Source organism: Giraffa tippelskirchi, chromosome 3 (genome assembly GCF_054371585.1).
Source record: "Giraffa tippelskirchi isolate mGirTip1 chromosome 3, T2T-mGirTip1v1.2.pri, whole genome shotgun sequence".
NCBI classification, from domain to species: Eukaryota; Metazoa; Chordata; class Mammalia; order Artiodactyla; family Giraffidae; genus Giraffa; species Giraffa tippelskirchi.
The window spans coordinates 34,455,154-34,469,259 of NC_137277.1; the positions used below are offsets into that span (position 1 = coordinate 34,455,154).

General features: G+C 45.8%; 1 protein-coding gene across 3 annotated transcripts in view; it reads left to right on the forward strand.

Moving 5' to 3' along the window:
* Positions 1-14,106, forward strand: part of STX8 (syntaxin 8) — a 201,449-nt gene that overhangs the window by 158,565 nt on the left and 28,778 nt on the right. The window contains exon 8 of one of the 3 annotated variants that reach the window (XM_081578364.1): positions 12,702-13,857. The exons of the other annotated variants lie outside the window; for them this stretch is intronic. Within the exon in view, the coding sequence (XP_081434490.1) occupies positions 12,702-12,751 (50 nt within the window). The 3' untranslated portion in view covers positions 12,752-13,857. Of the gene's footprint in view, positions 1-12,701; positions 13,858-14,106 lie in introns of those variants that run through there. 3 annotated transcript variants of the gene reach the window in all.

The window sequence follows — 14,106 nt, forward strand, 5'->3', positions numbered from 1 at the left end:
TCACTTGAAAAAAAAAATACACTTCCTAATACTTTCTGGTTGTACTTTTTTTAGGTATATTTCACATGTATCCTTGACGTTGTTAGTACAGTCACACACCATCCAGCAAGGGCAAAATGGATTTTCTATTCAGGAAAAAAGTTAGAATATAATTTGCTTTGAGAGGAGGGGGCCAGGGGAGATTCTGCTGGGCATTCTTTGAAGGCAGAGGGCTGCATGCCCTTGTCGACTGAAGAGAAGCCCTGGAAGAGGGAAGAACCAGAAACTCCTGCTCTGCTTGGTCAGCGCCCTCCCATCCTTCAGATCTCCAGCTCATTCATCCTTCCTCAAGGAAGCCCTTCCTAATCCCCAGTGCTCTTCCGTCTTTCTTTTATACCATTTTCACAGTTGTTGTTTAGTCACTAAGTCGTGTCTGACTCTTTGCAGCCCCATGGAGTGTAACCTTCCAGGCCCCTCTACCCATGGGATTTTCCAGGCAAGAATACTGGAGTCAGTTGCCATTTCCTCCTCCAGGGGATCTTCCCAACCCCAGAGATCAAACTCTGCATTGGCAGGTGCATTCTTTACCATCGAGCCACCAGGGAAGCCCACTCATTGTTGTAATTGCACTTTTTTTTTTTTTTTTGGTATGGTCTTTTTCTCCTCAGAGGTGTACCTCCTATGCGTACATAAGGATCCTGTCTGTCTTTCATATACCATTTTACGCTCAGTATCTAAATTCTCAAAAAATATTTCCCATATGAATGGCTGGATGAATAAGAGTACAGTCGTTAGAGATACTTCAGTGAACACTATTAAGGTGAGTTCACGGTTTAACTGATGACCGTGCGGGAAGAATTTAAGAGACTTGTTAAGAGGGAGAGAGAAAGGAAGAAAAGAGTCACAAACCTCAAAAGCAGAAGGATACTTGGGAGCAAAAAAAGAATGTGTATGTGACATTCCCTGAATAAACTGACCTTGGGATATAAAAAGGAGAAAAGAACAAATGTGAGTGGTCTAAGAAGCGGATGACTGAATAGAGTAGCCAGGTTTCCAGCGTGAAATAGATGGCATATTCATCCGGGTGATTTCCAGGGAGTGTGGGCAGGGATGTGGGACCAGCTAAGAGATGCTTGGGCACTAGGGATCAGCCACAGTGGGAAACTATTACTCACTCCTGTTAACTCCCATCCCAAAGGAGCACAAGGGGGAAAAACAGTGTTTCTGAAGCTGACTTAGAGCTAGAACCAGAGAAGAGGGCAGCAGACAGGATGTGTGGATATAAGGGGGTACAGAATCACAGTGCTGACATGAGAAGAAATAAACCAGCCTTTCCCTCTCCTGACCTAGGATCCAGCCAGTGCTTCCATTGGCCAACCCAACAGGAAGCTAGTGCTTTAGGGGAGCCCAGGTGATTTAGTGTGTGGAGATCAGCCACCTGTATCCCCAATCCAGAGTACAGAGAAGAGGGGGAAAAGGATCGAGAGAGGCAAATGGAAAATAACCAGCCCAGAGAGAGAATTGAGACTCATAGTTTTTTTTGTTCATTTTGTTGGTAATGGTAAGGATCTTTGTAAGTACGTAAATTGAGGCTTCCCTGGTGGCTCAGTGGTAAAGAATCCACTGGCCACTACAGGAGATGTAGGTTCGATCCCTGGGTCAAGAAGATCCCCTGGAGGAGGAAATGGCAACCCACTCCAGTGTTCTTGCCCGGGGAATCCCATGGACAGAAGAGCCTGATGGACTACAGACAGTCCATGTGGTTGCAAAGAGTCGGACACACACGACTGAGCGACTAAACAACAGCAAAGTATGTGATTGTATACTGTAGTGACATTGATTATTTAAGACTGGCAAATGAGTTGTTTTTAAAAGGCCAGTTTTTCCAAATACCTACCTGTAACTTTACGTTTTAACTTTTCAATTTACTTTTTCTTTTGAATATGTATTTTAATAAACAAGATGTACTCTGGAAATTTCACTCCTCTGCTGTCTGCTTCACTTCCTCCTTCCCCACACAGTAACCACTTTTACCAGCTTCTCATGTCTCCTCCTAGTTTGTCTTTTTGCAGATACAAGCAAATAGGAATACATATATATATATATATGTATGTGTGTCATATCCCTAGCCCCCTCACAGTGTCTCTTGCACCTAGCACATATGTTATTTTAGGTGTCTGTGGGTGTGTGATACAGCTGTAGGACAGACTCCCACATGTGGCAGTTTTGATCAGTTTTGCCCGATTGCCCTCTGTAGGGTTCAGTCCTTCCACTGGTATTGTATGAAAGCATTTCTCCACAGCCTTGCTGAAAGTGTGTGTTGCTCAGCTTTTGTAATTTTGCCAATCTGATGGATTGGGGGAATAAAATTCATTGAATTAAGTTGAACCAAGTGAAACTGCAACGTGTTTTGATCAGTAACATATGATTCTCAAAGTTCCTAGGACTCTTTCCCTTAGGACTGCAGGGTTCAGTTGTTCAGAGCGTGCACTGAACAAGTCTAAACCTCAAGGCTTGCCATTCATAGGCAGTCATCATAGATCTATTGAGGACAGCAGATTTATGGCGTGTTGTCATAGGAAGGAGCACTTGTTTCTAGCACACACAAAGTCACCGTTCGGGTTAGTGGTGGCGTTGCATCCTCCACTCCTTCATCTCTGCTTCGGCTTCATCTTTCCTGCCTCAGACTGGCTTTGTCTCCCTGGTGGAGAATATGACCACTGGAAACCTCACATTCAAGTCCCCTTGCTCTGTGGGAGGGTTGCTTCTTGAGAACAGTGAGGAAAGTCATAGGGAGGTCTTCTTTCTGACCTGGCTGGAATCTTGTATCTATCCCCAAAACATGGGTTCTTATGTTCAGCTTAGCCTGTGGTCCAGGGCGCAGGCTGGCTGTTTCCTCTGAAGAATGTGGAGGTTGGTTGGGGTGACAATTGCTAGGCAGGAAAAATTATAGCTACAGACAGGGAAGATTTGATTAAGTGTAGGAATATGCTATAGTCCCAGATCAGCTGGCTTCAGTTAAATTGCACAGTTGTAACTTTTTTCCTAAGTTGATATATAAATTTCACATAATCTGATTCAGAATTCCAGAGGGAGTTTTGGGGGGCTACTTGACATCATGATTCTAAAGTTCATCTGGAAAAACAGACATATGTCGTGAGAATAGCTAGGAAAAATTTTGCCCAGTGAAAAGGAATCAGCTTAATTAGTACTATTTTCATCAGTATTATTTTATCATCTATCCTGGGCTTAAAATATGATCCAGTGTTGACACCAAATTTTTTAAGCTTTCCTCCCTGAACAATTTTTATATAACCCAAAGAACTCTGAATTAGGTATCCAGAGATCTAATATCTGATAGTCTTACATCACTCAAATTATTCTGTGTATCCACTGTGCATAAGATGCTGTAGAGTTACATTAGATGCAGAAGGCATACTCCCTTCCCATCCATCACTCCTTCTATATTAGTTTTTTCCAGCCAAAGATGGGTAACAGACATTTTAAGTTTGTCATTCCTGCATATGATTCAGGGAATACGTTTGCCAAAATGAAAAGAGCAGAAAGAAATGCAAAAGATCCAAGCTGCAATTACACGGATACAAAAACTTGGCGGGGACTTTCCTGGTGGTCCAATGGCTAAGATTCCACGCTCCCAATGCAGAGAGCCTGGGCTGGATCCCTGGTCAAGGAACTAGATCCTGCATGCCTCAACTGAAGATTGCGTGCCACACCTAAGACCTGGTCAGCCAAATAAATAAAAATAAAAATATTTAATTAAGAAAAGCTTCTTCGGTTGGTGAAGAGCTTTAGCTCCTGCACACTTTTGAGGGTGATGGTGGATAACATGCATTTTAAACATGAGGATATTTATGGAATAGCAATAAGAAAATTGCAGTTGTGCAGAATTTTCCAAAATGCCGGAGCTGACTTGAGCAGGAAAGCATGCATTGACTGCCCTAGCCAAAGGAGGGACAAAGGAGGGGAGAGGAAACATTGGTTCAAAGAATGTTTGCCTGGGAAATAAATGCCGGTCAGAAAAACTGACATTTGTGATTCTGTTTTGCGTTTACAAATGGCGCTCTTCTTGGGAAAGTAAACCCATGATTGAAAAAGAAAGCGGATGTGTAATGCATGAAAATGCCTTTGTAAATACACGTCAGGTCTCATTTCTTTGGCTTTTGAAGCAATTGGGGGCTTTTCAACTCTGAAAATTTGTTTAGAAAAAAAATAGGCAGGATAAATGTTTATCTTCTGTGATGTATGTTCATACCACGCCCAGGTTCAAAGTTCTCAACGAGATAACCGCTTCGGGTTCTCTTCATCTTCAGGTGTTGGCAATGTTAATTGATGGAGACAAACCTGAACTTAGAAGCAAAGGAGTTGACATTACATTCAGAGAAACAGAGAACTTGAAAGGAGGGCTTCTAGAAAGAAGTTACCATGCTCCACTGACTGGAAGCACAAGTAGCGTAATCACCGTTCAATAACGTTAAGAATGAATGGAGAAACGGGCAGTCCCCTCCTCCCCCAAATCCTGGGGGTTTTGCAGCTCAAACTCAGTGCCCTAGTTGGCTTTGTACAGGAAGGGCAGATATGGTAAGATTCTGCATTTCTTAGGAACATATGTTTGGAATTAATCAAACCACATTTGCCCTAGCTGAAGCTGGAGTTCAGGAAAACATGGACAACCGTGGTGAGATCTGAATTCAGGAGGAAAGGTCATGGGGCCTGTGCTAAAACCCACGTCGGAGAAAGCTCATCCCAGCCACCAGGTCACCTGAAGCCCCAGAGCAGATGTGAACCCAAGCTGGCCTCAGATGGCCAACCCCCAGGCCAAAGGGAAGCAACCTTCTTCAGCTAACGGGGAGGGAATGAAAGTGAGAGAGCCTGTGGAACACCGACCAGAGAAAAACCAGGTGGGGAGGTGAGCCCATCTGGCTAATTGGTCACAGGCTGTAAATCCACCCCCCACCCCACCCCCGACCCATGAGCATCTTTCTTTTAAGCCACATCTGCTGTGGCTCCTGAGAAGGACCTAGGTCTTAAGAGGAGAGGCAGAAGGACATTTGCAGGGGTGGACGCCTCTCAGTTTTGGGGGGCTTTTTGCCCAACATTTATTTGTTTGGCAGCATCGAGTCTTAGTTGTAGCTCACGGGATCTCTGTCGCGGTTCTGAGACTTAACTGCCCTGTGGCATGCAGGATCTTAGTTCCCTGACCAGGGACCAACCTGTCCCTGGTACCCTTACTCTGCTGGCTAAGAAGTCACATATGCTGAAATCGGAAGGGTTTTTCCTCTTCCTCTCTCTGGTACCAAGGAGGCTTTTCCAAGCCTATTTCATTGCCTCCTTCAGCCCTGCTTTAAAACAACAAGCTTGTCTGGCATTTTAAGTAGATGAAGAATCTCTCCATTTAACTGAAGTGGCGGGCAGGGCGGCAGGAATGAGATACATCCAAAGTGGTTTGTCATTAAACCCTCACATCCACCCAATGCGACAGACACTATCATTATCCCCACTTACAAGCTAGAACAATTAGGAAATTCATTGAGTTCTTGACAACTTGTGTGCTCCTCTGTGTGTGTGTTATGCTTCAGCAAAATTTATGTTTAAGAAAATGAGGCCATTTCAGCCCAAAGAAGTAAAGTAACGGGCCCCCCAAAGTCACCTAACTGGTATTAAACCTGATGTGAGGGTTCGGCCATCGCATCTGTGTCACTGTAGAGTCCCCCCTGCACACTTCATTGTAGATGGTAATCACGCCACATGGTAAATAGTTCACATAAGTAACTGGTATTTGCAAGCTCTTACACAGCTAATCCTTCATTTTGTCACTTCTTCATTATCTAAGAAATATCTCTTCTTTCAAGGGGTTCAGAGTCTAGTAGGAGCAGACAGACTTTTTTTTTTTTAAGTCAATAAAGTGTTACAGGGTTCTAAGATATAGTCTCTTTATGGAAGGGGTGCGTCAAGGAGGAAGTGGCCAGGGTAGAAGAGAATGACCTCACGGAAGAGGTTACTTGGAGTGTTGAAAGCTGAATAAGAGGGCCGGGGGTAGCAAGGTCAAGGCTCCCAGGGTCGGTCTGCTTGGGCCACCATAACAAAGGGCTGTAGACCAACTGGCTTTAGGCAACAAGAATGTGTTGTCTCATGGTTCTGGAGAAAGGAGGTCCAAGGTCATGGTGCCAGCAGAGGTAGCCTCTGGGGAGACCTGTTTCCTGGAGTTGCAGATGGCTGCCTTCTTGCTGTGTCCTCACATGGCCTGTCCTGTGAGTGTGCGGAGAGAGAGAGAGCGAAGTCCTCTTCTTCTTAAGGACATCAGTTTAGTTCACTTCAGTCCCCCAGTTGTGTCCGACTCTTTGTGACCCCATGGACTGCAGCACACCAGGCTTCCCTGTCCTTCCTATGTCTAAGGACCTATCAGATTAGGTCCCCACCTATGACCTCACTTAACCTTCATTAACTTCTTCAATTGGTTGGTTGTTGTTCAGTCACTCAGTCATGTCCGATCCCGTGGACTGTAGCACACCAGGCTTCTCTGTCCATCACCAACTCCTGGAGCTTGCTCAAACTCAAGTCCGTTGAGTTGATGTGATCCAGCCATCTCATCCTCTGTCATCCCCTTCTCCTCCTGCCTTCAATCTTTCCCGGCATCAGAGTTGTTTCCAATGAGTTGGCTTTTCACATCAGGTGGCCAAAGTACTGGAGCTTCAGCTTCAGCGTGAGTCCTTCCAGTGAATATCCAGGGTTGATTTCCTTGAAGACTGACTGGTTTGATCTCCTTGCCATCTGAAGGACTCTCCAGAGTCAAGCTATCAGACCCCCAAGGGTCAGGAACTTTTGGTTCCACTGTCTGTCGGATTATTTTCATCTGCCTTGAAAATAGTCTCCAGGGAGTTGACTTGCCAGCCAGGTGGAAGGCCCAAGCTTAGGGAGAGGGTCGGCAGCCGTGACCTTTGAATACCTAGCAGTGTCTGAGGACTTAGCACAGGAGCTGAGGAGCATACTCGGAAAAAAGAGCCCAAGGATGGCCAGCTCAGAAGGAAATTCTGCCTTTTTCAAACCAGCCTGGGGTAGTTAGGTGAGATGATGTTGCAAGCCCTGGTCAGCCGAAGCCAGCAGTGAGAGCTGCGCTCCCAAGGGGCTCAGTGCGCAAGTGATAAAGGGGGAGTTCTCTTTCCGGGGGCAGTGAAAGGAGGAAACCTCATCCTACAGGCCTCCCTGGAGCTCAGCCCTTCGCAGGTAGCTCGCGAAACCTCTGAGTGCTTTTTTCCCTCTTTGTCTGCCATATGATTATTTTCTGAAATCTATATCGTGTTATGAAAGAGACAAGTCAAATAAACATTCTATTTTTGTCCAGAGCCATGGCCCTGGCCAGCGTTCCAAGTCTGAACCAGGAGGAGCCCTCTGGGTCCTGTGCGCCTGGTAGTCTCTCTCCGGCCACACGGTGGCGACACACCTAAGCCACAGGGGTGGGTTTCAAAGCCAGCGAACAGGGAAGCTCCAGTGCCCGGCACCAAGCTTGGGAGTGTGTCACTGACTTTCTCTTGTCCTCATAAGAGTCATGTTCAGTGTCCACTTACTTGTCGTGTTTTTCCTTTGACCACGAAGAGGAGTTTCTCAGTGGACGGTGGGCAGCATCCATGCCCCGCTGGCCTGGTCCTCTTGGATTCACACAGCTTCTGCCCCCAGCTCTAAGGCTCGTTCCCAGATTCGGGTTCTGGTCCGCTTAGCTGCATCCAGCCTGCACTCCGGAACACACAGACATGTGAGGAGAACAGCCCTGCTTCCCCTTAGTTCAACTAAGGCAAGGCTGGAGGATTGCAAAGAGACCTTTTGCTTGGAAAAAGCAGCAAAATATACACAACAGCTTAAATTAGACGGATAAGTTCACGGAGCTTGGCTTGCAGACCAAGACTTGGGGATAAAATAACAAAACAGTGAGCAGTGAAGACCAGCTGGCAAGGCTTGTGGACCATCCAAAGCCACCTCAGAATCTGAGGATCTCATAGGGCAAACTTAAAGACAGACCAACTTCTGTCCCAGGGTAGATTTTATTTATAATTTATAACCTCTGTGTCACAAAGATGTGGAGTAGCTTACAATAAGACAGGGTGTGCGTCTGTGTAAAGTCTCAAAGCTGCTAAAGGAAGAAATTTAAATAGAATTTACAAGAATGTATGTAGAATTTATCAAACCAATAAACTGAGATCACGTTGAAAGTAAAAGTTGCTCAATCATGTCTGAATCTTTGTGACCCCATGGACTATACAGTCCACGGAATTCTCCAGGCCAGAATACTGGAGTGGGTAGCCATTCCCTTCTCCATCTTCCCAACCCAGGGATCGAACTCAGGTCTCTCGCATTGCAAACAGAGTCTTTGCCAGGTGAGCCACCAGGGAAGCCCATGTTGGAGCCTCAAATTTAGCACCAAGACTAGAATCCAGGGAAACATAACACAACAAGGGAGACAGGATATGTGATACAAGGACACTACCTAATAGGAAAGAAACAAACTTTTTCCCAAGAAAGGCAATCTTGCTCCTGGTACCAAATATTTATCGCTGTAACTGGAGCATGTAATTCAACAGTGATTTTATAGAGCTCACAGAAGCTCTTCCATTTGTTTGATAGCAATATGTGTTTGGATTGATACTCCATTTAGATCTGACGAAATCCTTGTCTTCCCGGAATTTGTCTCCACGCCCACCATGCTGTGTAACATCCCCTTCTTATTTATTTATTGGCTGCGTCAGTGGGATTAGTTGTGGCACATGGGATCTTGGTTGCAGTGCCTGGACTCCCTAGCTGTGGTTCACAGGCTCCAGAGTGGGAGGACTCAGTAATTGCTCTACAGCAGGTGGGATCTTAGTCCCCTGATCAGGGATCAAACCTGCGACCCCTGCATTGCAAGGCTTGCACCCCCCAGGAAGGCTCAGCACAGCCTGACAAGAAGGGTATGTTTTCTGGACTGTTCCCCACCTCTCCTTTCCCAAATGGGAGCTTTTGGTAGCGTGGTCAAGGTGTTGATCTACAAGTATATGTTGGGCATATGGGAGGTAATTAATTACAAATCATAATATAGAGAACCGTGTGTGGCCTAGATTGAGAAGATGGCCATCAACCGGAAATCCAGGACATAACAGAGCGGAGCTTCCATTGAAGCTCTGTGTCCAGTAGCAGGTTGTGATGCAAGGTTTCTCTGCCTTTGGGGAGGAGGTGAATGCAGTTTGGTTTGCACTTGGGAGAGCTATATTAGGATGCATGTGTTGTTAGGTTATTGCAGTTTTACACAGGTGTGTGGATCTGTGTGCCCAGGCACACCTATGCTCGCTGGGCAGCCCAGGGGAGGCTGTCATGGGCCTGTGCTTCTCTTCTCTTCTCTGGAGCCCAATACCATGTTTATTCCACGTGGTCCCCATTCCATCCACACCTGCCCTGGCTTCCTGTGCCAAGCCATAGCGGTAGGCATTTAACCCGGACCCCAGCCTGGCGATGAGTCAGAATAACACCCAAGCATGGTTTACAAAGACAGACAGTGGTCCGGGGTGCCTTTGCCAACAGAAAAGGAGACCAGCCATTACCTGCCCTGCCAGCCCTCCCACTCTGAAAGGGAAGTCCCCTCTTTCCCCTGTTTCTCCTGGATTTTTCTCCTTGTTTCTAAATAATGTGCTGTACTAATATTACGCAATTGGATTGCAGTTCTGGGTATTGTCTGTGAACTTCCTGCTGTGGAAGACGTTGCACTTACGCTTTTCCTCTATGCCACCAACAGCATTAAATCACAGTTGTTAGTGAAATCACTACTCAGCATTTTCATCTCAGCTGTATTAAATTGTTTTTTGGTGGTGATGCTGGGGAGCAAACTCAGAATGTATTAATGTTTTTAGCTGAGCCATGTAGCTTACTATAATCAGATTTCCTTTTTTACACACTATTTTGTTCTTCCTAAACTTGCTGTTATTTTTTCCTCCTCTGCTGTTCATAATGCTTGCCCTAAATTACTTCAGCACTGAGAAATCCCTATGGATATGGTGAAAAGCACATCAAATGACCTGTCTTTTTAATGTTTTCCTTGGGTCTCAGCCCTTCTGTAGCTGAAAATATCTTTATTCTGCTCCTTGCAGTTGAGCGATTGACCACATCCACAGAACTTTAGGTTGGAGGCAGTTTGTGACTGGAATTTTGAAGGCATTTTTCATTGTCTTCTATCTTTCCTTGTTGATTCTTGAGCCAGGTTGACCACTGAACTTTGTCATGTGCCCTGTTTTGCTCTCAAGAACTTCCCTTTAGCCTGAGTCATCTAGATTTCACACAGAGGGCCTTCCAGTACCATCTACCCTTGTCCAACACTGTTGTGTTGGGTACTCGGCTGACCCTTCAGTCTGGAATTCATGCCTTCAGTTCTGGGCATTTTTCATTATATTAAAGTCTTGATAATTACCCCCTTGGTTTTTTTCTTTTTTCTTTCCTTCTGGTACATTCGTTAGATGGAAGATGGGCTTTCTCATTTCCTTATTATCAGGTTGGTCAAGAAGTTTGTTAGGGTTTTTCATAAGCTATGAAAAAACCCAAATGAATTTTTATGCCAACTCAATATTTTCTCTCCTCTTTTTCCTTTGTTTTTTGTTCATCTTGGGGACGTTTCTTCAAAACTTTCTCCTGAAATTTCTTTTTTGCTGCTGTTTTTTAAACTCTTAAGTTTTCTGATTTCTTAAATGTTACTGTGTCCTAGTGTTACAGATACAAAGCATTTTATATTTCTGAGCATATTAATTATTGTTTCTTTGCTATTTTCTTCTGTTCTTTGCATTGTATCTTTTTACTGAATTCTTTTTTCTGTTTTCTTTTCGGGGGGATATGTTTGGGGTCTCCTTTTTCTCTTTGGTCAGCTATCTAGTGATTCTTGTCTACCCATTAATATTTAAGAATGAAGCACTAAAGAGACATCTGAAAGTTTTACATGCATGAATGGGGCATGTAGAGTTGTAGGTCTCACAAGAGATTATCAGACAGGGAAGGACCTCTTCATTTTATCGGGGTCCCCACATGCTGGTGTCTGTAGGTCTTTTCTCTTTGGTTAGCCCCTTTCTGCTTAGAAGGGGCCCTTTGGTCTCCTGCCTGGTGAATAAAGGCTTAGCTATTAGTGTCGGGGAGCCTAATATGGGGGTGGGGGCAGTGTGCTCTCACCCTCCCATGTGAAAATGTGTATTTGTCTCCTGTTTCCAGCCTCTCGACTTCTCCCTTCCCCCTCCTGCACCTGTTGCCTCATGTTGAGAACCCTTCTGGTCCCATTCCTCCACTGGCCCTCTTTCCTAAGAGGTTGTACAGCGTGATGGAAGGATGTGAGGGTAGAGTGTGTCCTCATGTAATCTTTGACCAGCCCCCCTGTTTTTGGCTCTGTCTTCAGGAGTACCTGGTACTACCATCCCCTAGCCTTGAGAGGGATCTAGCCCCATAGCCAACGTCCTCTTCCCACCCCCATCCCTACTCACTTGTTCATTTCAGCATCTCCTCTCAATCCTTCATCACTTGCCCATGTGCTTCCCATCATCCAGTACTGTGTTGATACATCTGATTGGATGTCATTTTCTCCCTTATAATTTTGGATCATGGTTTCATGCCATTTCTCCCCCTAGTGATGGAGTCCTGGGGCAGGGCAGAGGTAGCTGTGGGTGTTTGATTGGCCGCGTTTAACGGAACCAGCCCATCGCATGCCTTGCACCCTCCAGTCTTCATTACAGTCCCTGCTGTAGGTAGAGGTACTCCCACACGGCAGATAAGGAACCAGGAGTCCCCCACCCAGAGGCAAGGCCCTTTGTCAGGGTCACTAGCTAGCTAATCAGCCACAGAGCCAAGACTTGGATCCAGGTGTGTCTCTGAAACTCACACTCTTCCGGCCACATCACACTTCTGATTCTCCAGGGCTGCTCAAGGATCCCTTCTTAGCACACTGCACAATATCCATCAGGACCACATACCACAGGCAATCCCAAAGGGCCATGTCATTCAGCTCACGGGCCTTTTTTCCCCCTTCTTCCCTTTGTTTCCTGAAGCAATTATTTTTCTATTTCATTTAAAGACCTGGCCTCTGCAGCTGCTGCGGACAGCTTAGCGTTGTCTCAAGGTTGAAGACAAGAACCAAGCCGTGAGCTTACGAGCCATCAAACTTGAAAGATGTATTGAGGTGAAATACCACTGCAAAGCCTCCCCACCAAACCTTCTTTTTTTTTCCTTAAGTGCCTTTCTTCTTTCCAAAATGAAAAAAAGAACCATTTGTACTATACATGCATAATAAAATCCCTCCAGCTCACACACATAAAAATCTTCGGTTCTGGCGCTGCTCAAGACAAGATTTTTTTGGTAACTGCCCACCCCACCCCAACACAGCAGACAGTATAGTCTTCCGAAGCCAAAATAATTGCGTGTCTTACAGCGATACTTCGAGTCAAAGATCAGCATATGTGTGTGGGCTGAAACACGTGCCTTTCCTTCTCCCCTCCAGAGAAGAATCCTGTCAAATAACATTGTTTTCATACCGAATATTTAAGTTGCAAATGTGAGCCATGTGGGCAGGGGTTTGAAATCAAGACAGCTAAGCTGTGAGGTGCTTATGGAGTTCAACCGTTTGCAAGAAACATAGACTGACTTCACGGGGAAGCATGCAAGAGGCGTTTTTCATCCCCTGTATGATCTCGCCTTATTTTTTTCCTTCTTCCTAGCCTTCCCAAGTCCGGTATTTCCCTTGGCGTTCTCCAAGAGGTCCGTATAGTTATTGGCAAATGCAAAGTGCAGTGATGCGAGGCTTCCAGAAGTTTGTTGCAGCTTTTCAGCACTGAGCAAATCAGTCACTTTTGAAGGGAAAATGTGAAGGTATTGTTTGTGTTTTAAGTGTTTGTTTTTCTAAGCACAAGTGCCTTAGCAACTGTACGTGAAGACAGGTTTATTTGAGCAGAATTTGTAGTAAACAGGGTGTGTGGTTATGACCCAGTGATGGTACGCCGAAGTGTCTCATTTGCGATTTGCAGGCATGCTATAACCAGGCCATGACCTTTCCCAGAGACAGTTTGCCTCTCTGTGTGTTTCCCAAAAGTGATTCTTGCTTCAGAGGACCAGAGGTCCACCCATAGGTGTCCTAGATCTGCCCCATATAGGGTCAGGCAGGCACCCTATGGCCCACAGTGCTTTGGACTGAGCCCTGGCCTCCTGGAGGCAGGCCTTTGAGAAACAGCCCATCCAATGTAGATCCAGGAAGCAGTTGGGCCTGGGAAGACCAAGGTGTCCCCGATTCCCCCCTTTGGATTATGACTTTATTTATTTTTTCTTGGCCATACCACATGGCCTGTGGGATCTCAGTTCCTTGACCAGGGATCAAACTGGCACCCCCTATATTGGAAGCTCAGACTCTTAACCACTGGACCGCCAGAGAAGTCTCCTGGATCATGACTTCGGTTTTTCCTGATTCTGTTGTTTTAAGTCCAACCAGTCAAGTTTGGCCACTCGTCAACAACCAGAGAGGTTTCTTATGACCAGATATCACCTGAGGCACTCATTAAAAATGCAGATTCCCCGGGGGCTTCCCTGGTGGCTGAGTGGTAAAGAATCTACCTGCCAATTCAGGAGACACACATTCAATCCCTGACCCGGGAAGATCCCACATGCCGAGGGGCAAATAAGCCCATGCGTCACAACTATTGAGCCTGTGAGCTGCAACTGCTGAAGCCCACATGGCCTAGAGCCCATGCTCCACAGCAAGAGAAGCCATGGCTATGAGAAGCCCGTGTACCGCAACGAAGAGTAGCCCCCGCTTGCTACAACTAGAGAAAGATTGTGCTTCAACAAAAGACCTAGCACAGCCAAAAAAAAAAGTAAATAAAATTATTTCTAAAAATGCAGATTCCCGAGTCCAGCCCCAGGCTTTACTAAAGCTGGCTCTCCAGATCCTGAGGCCTGGAAATCGACCTTTCCCTCCCAGCTCCAGTGACTTCCCTGCGCGTCCGGACCCCGTCCCTGCCCCCCTTCCCCCACCTCCCCTATTCCGTGCTTAGGCAAATCATATTATCTAGGACCATATGTTTTCCTTGATAAGGATCACATGATGCTATTATTAAAAATACAGATTCTTGG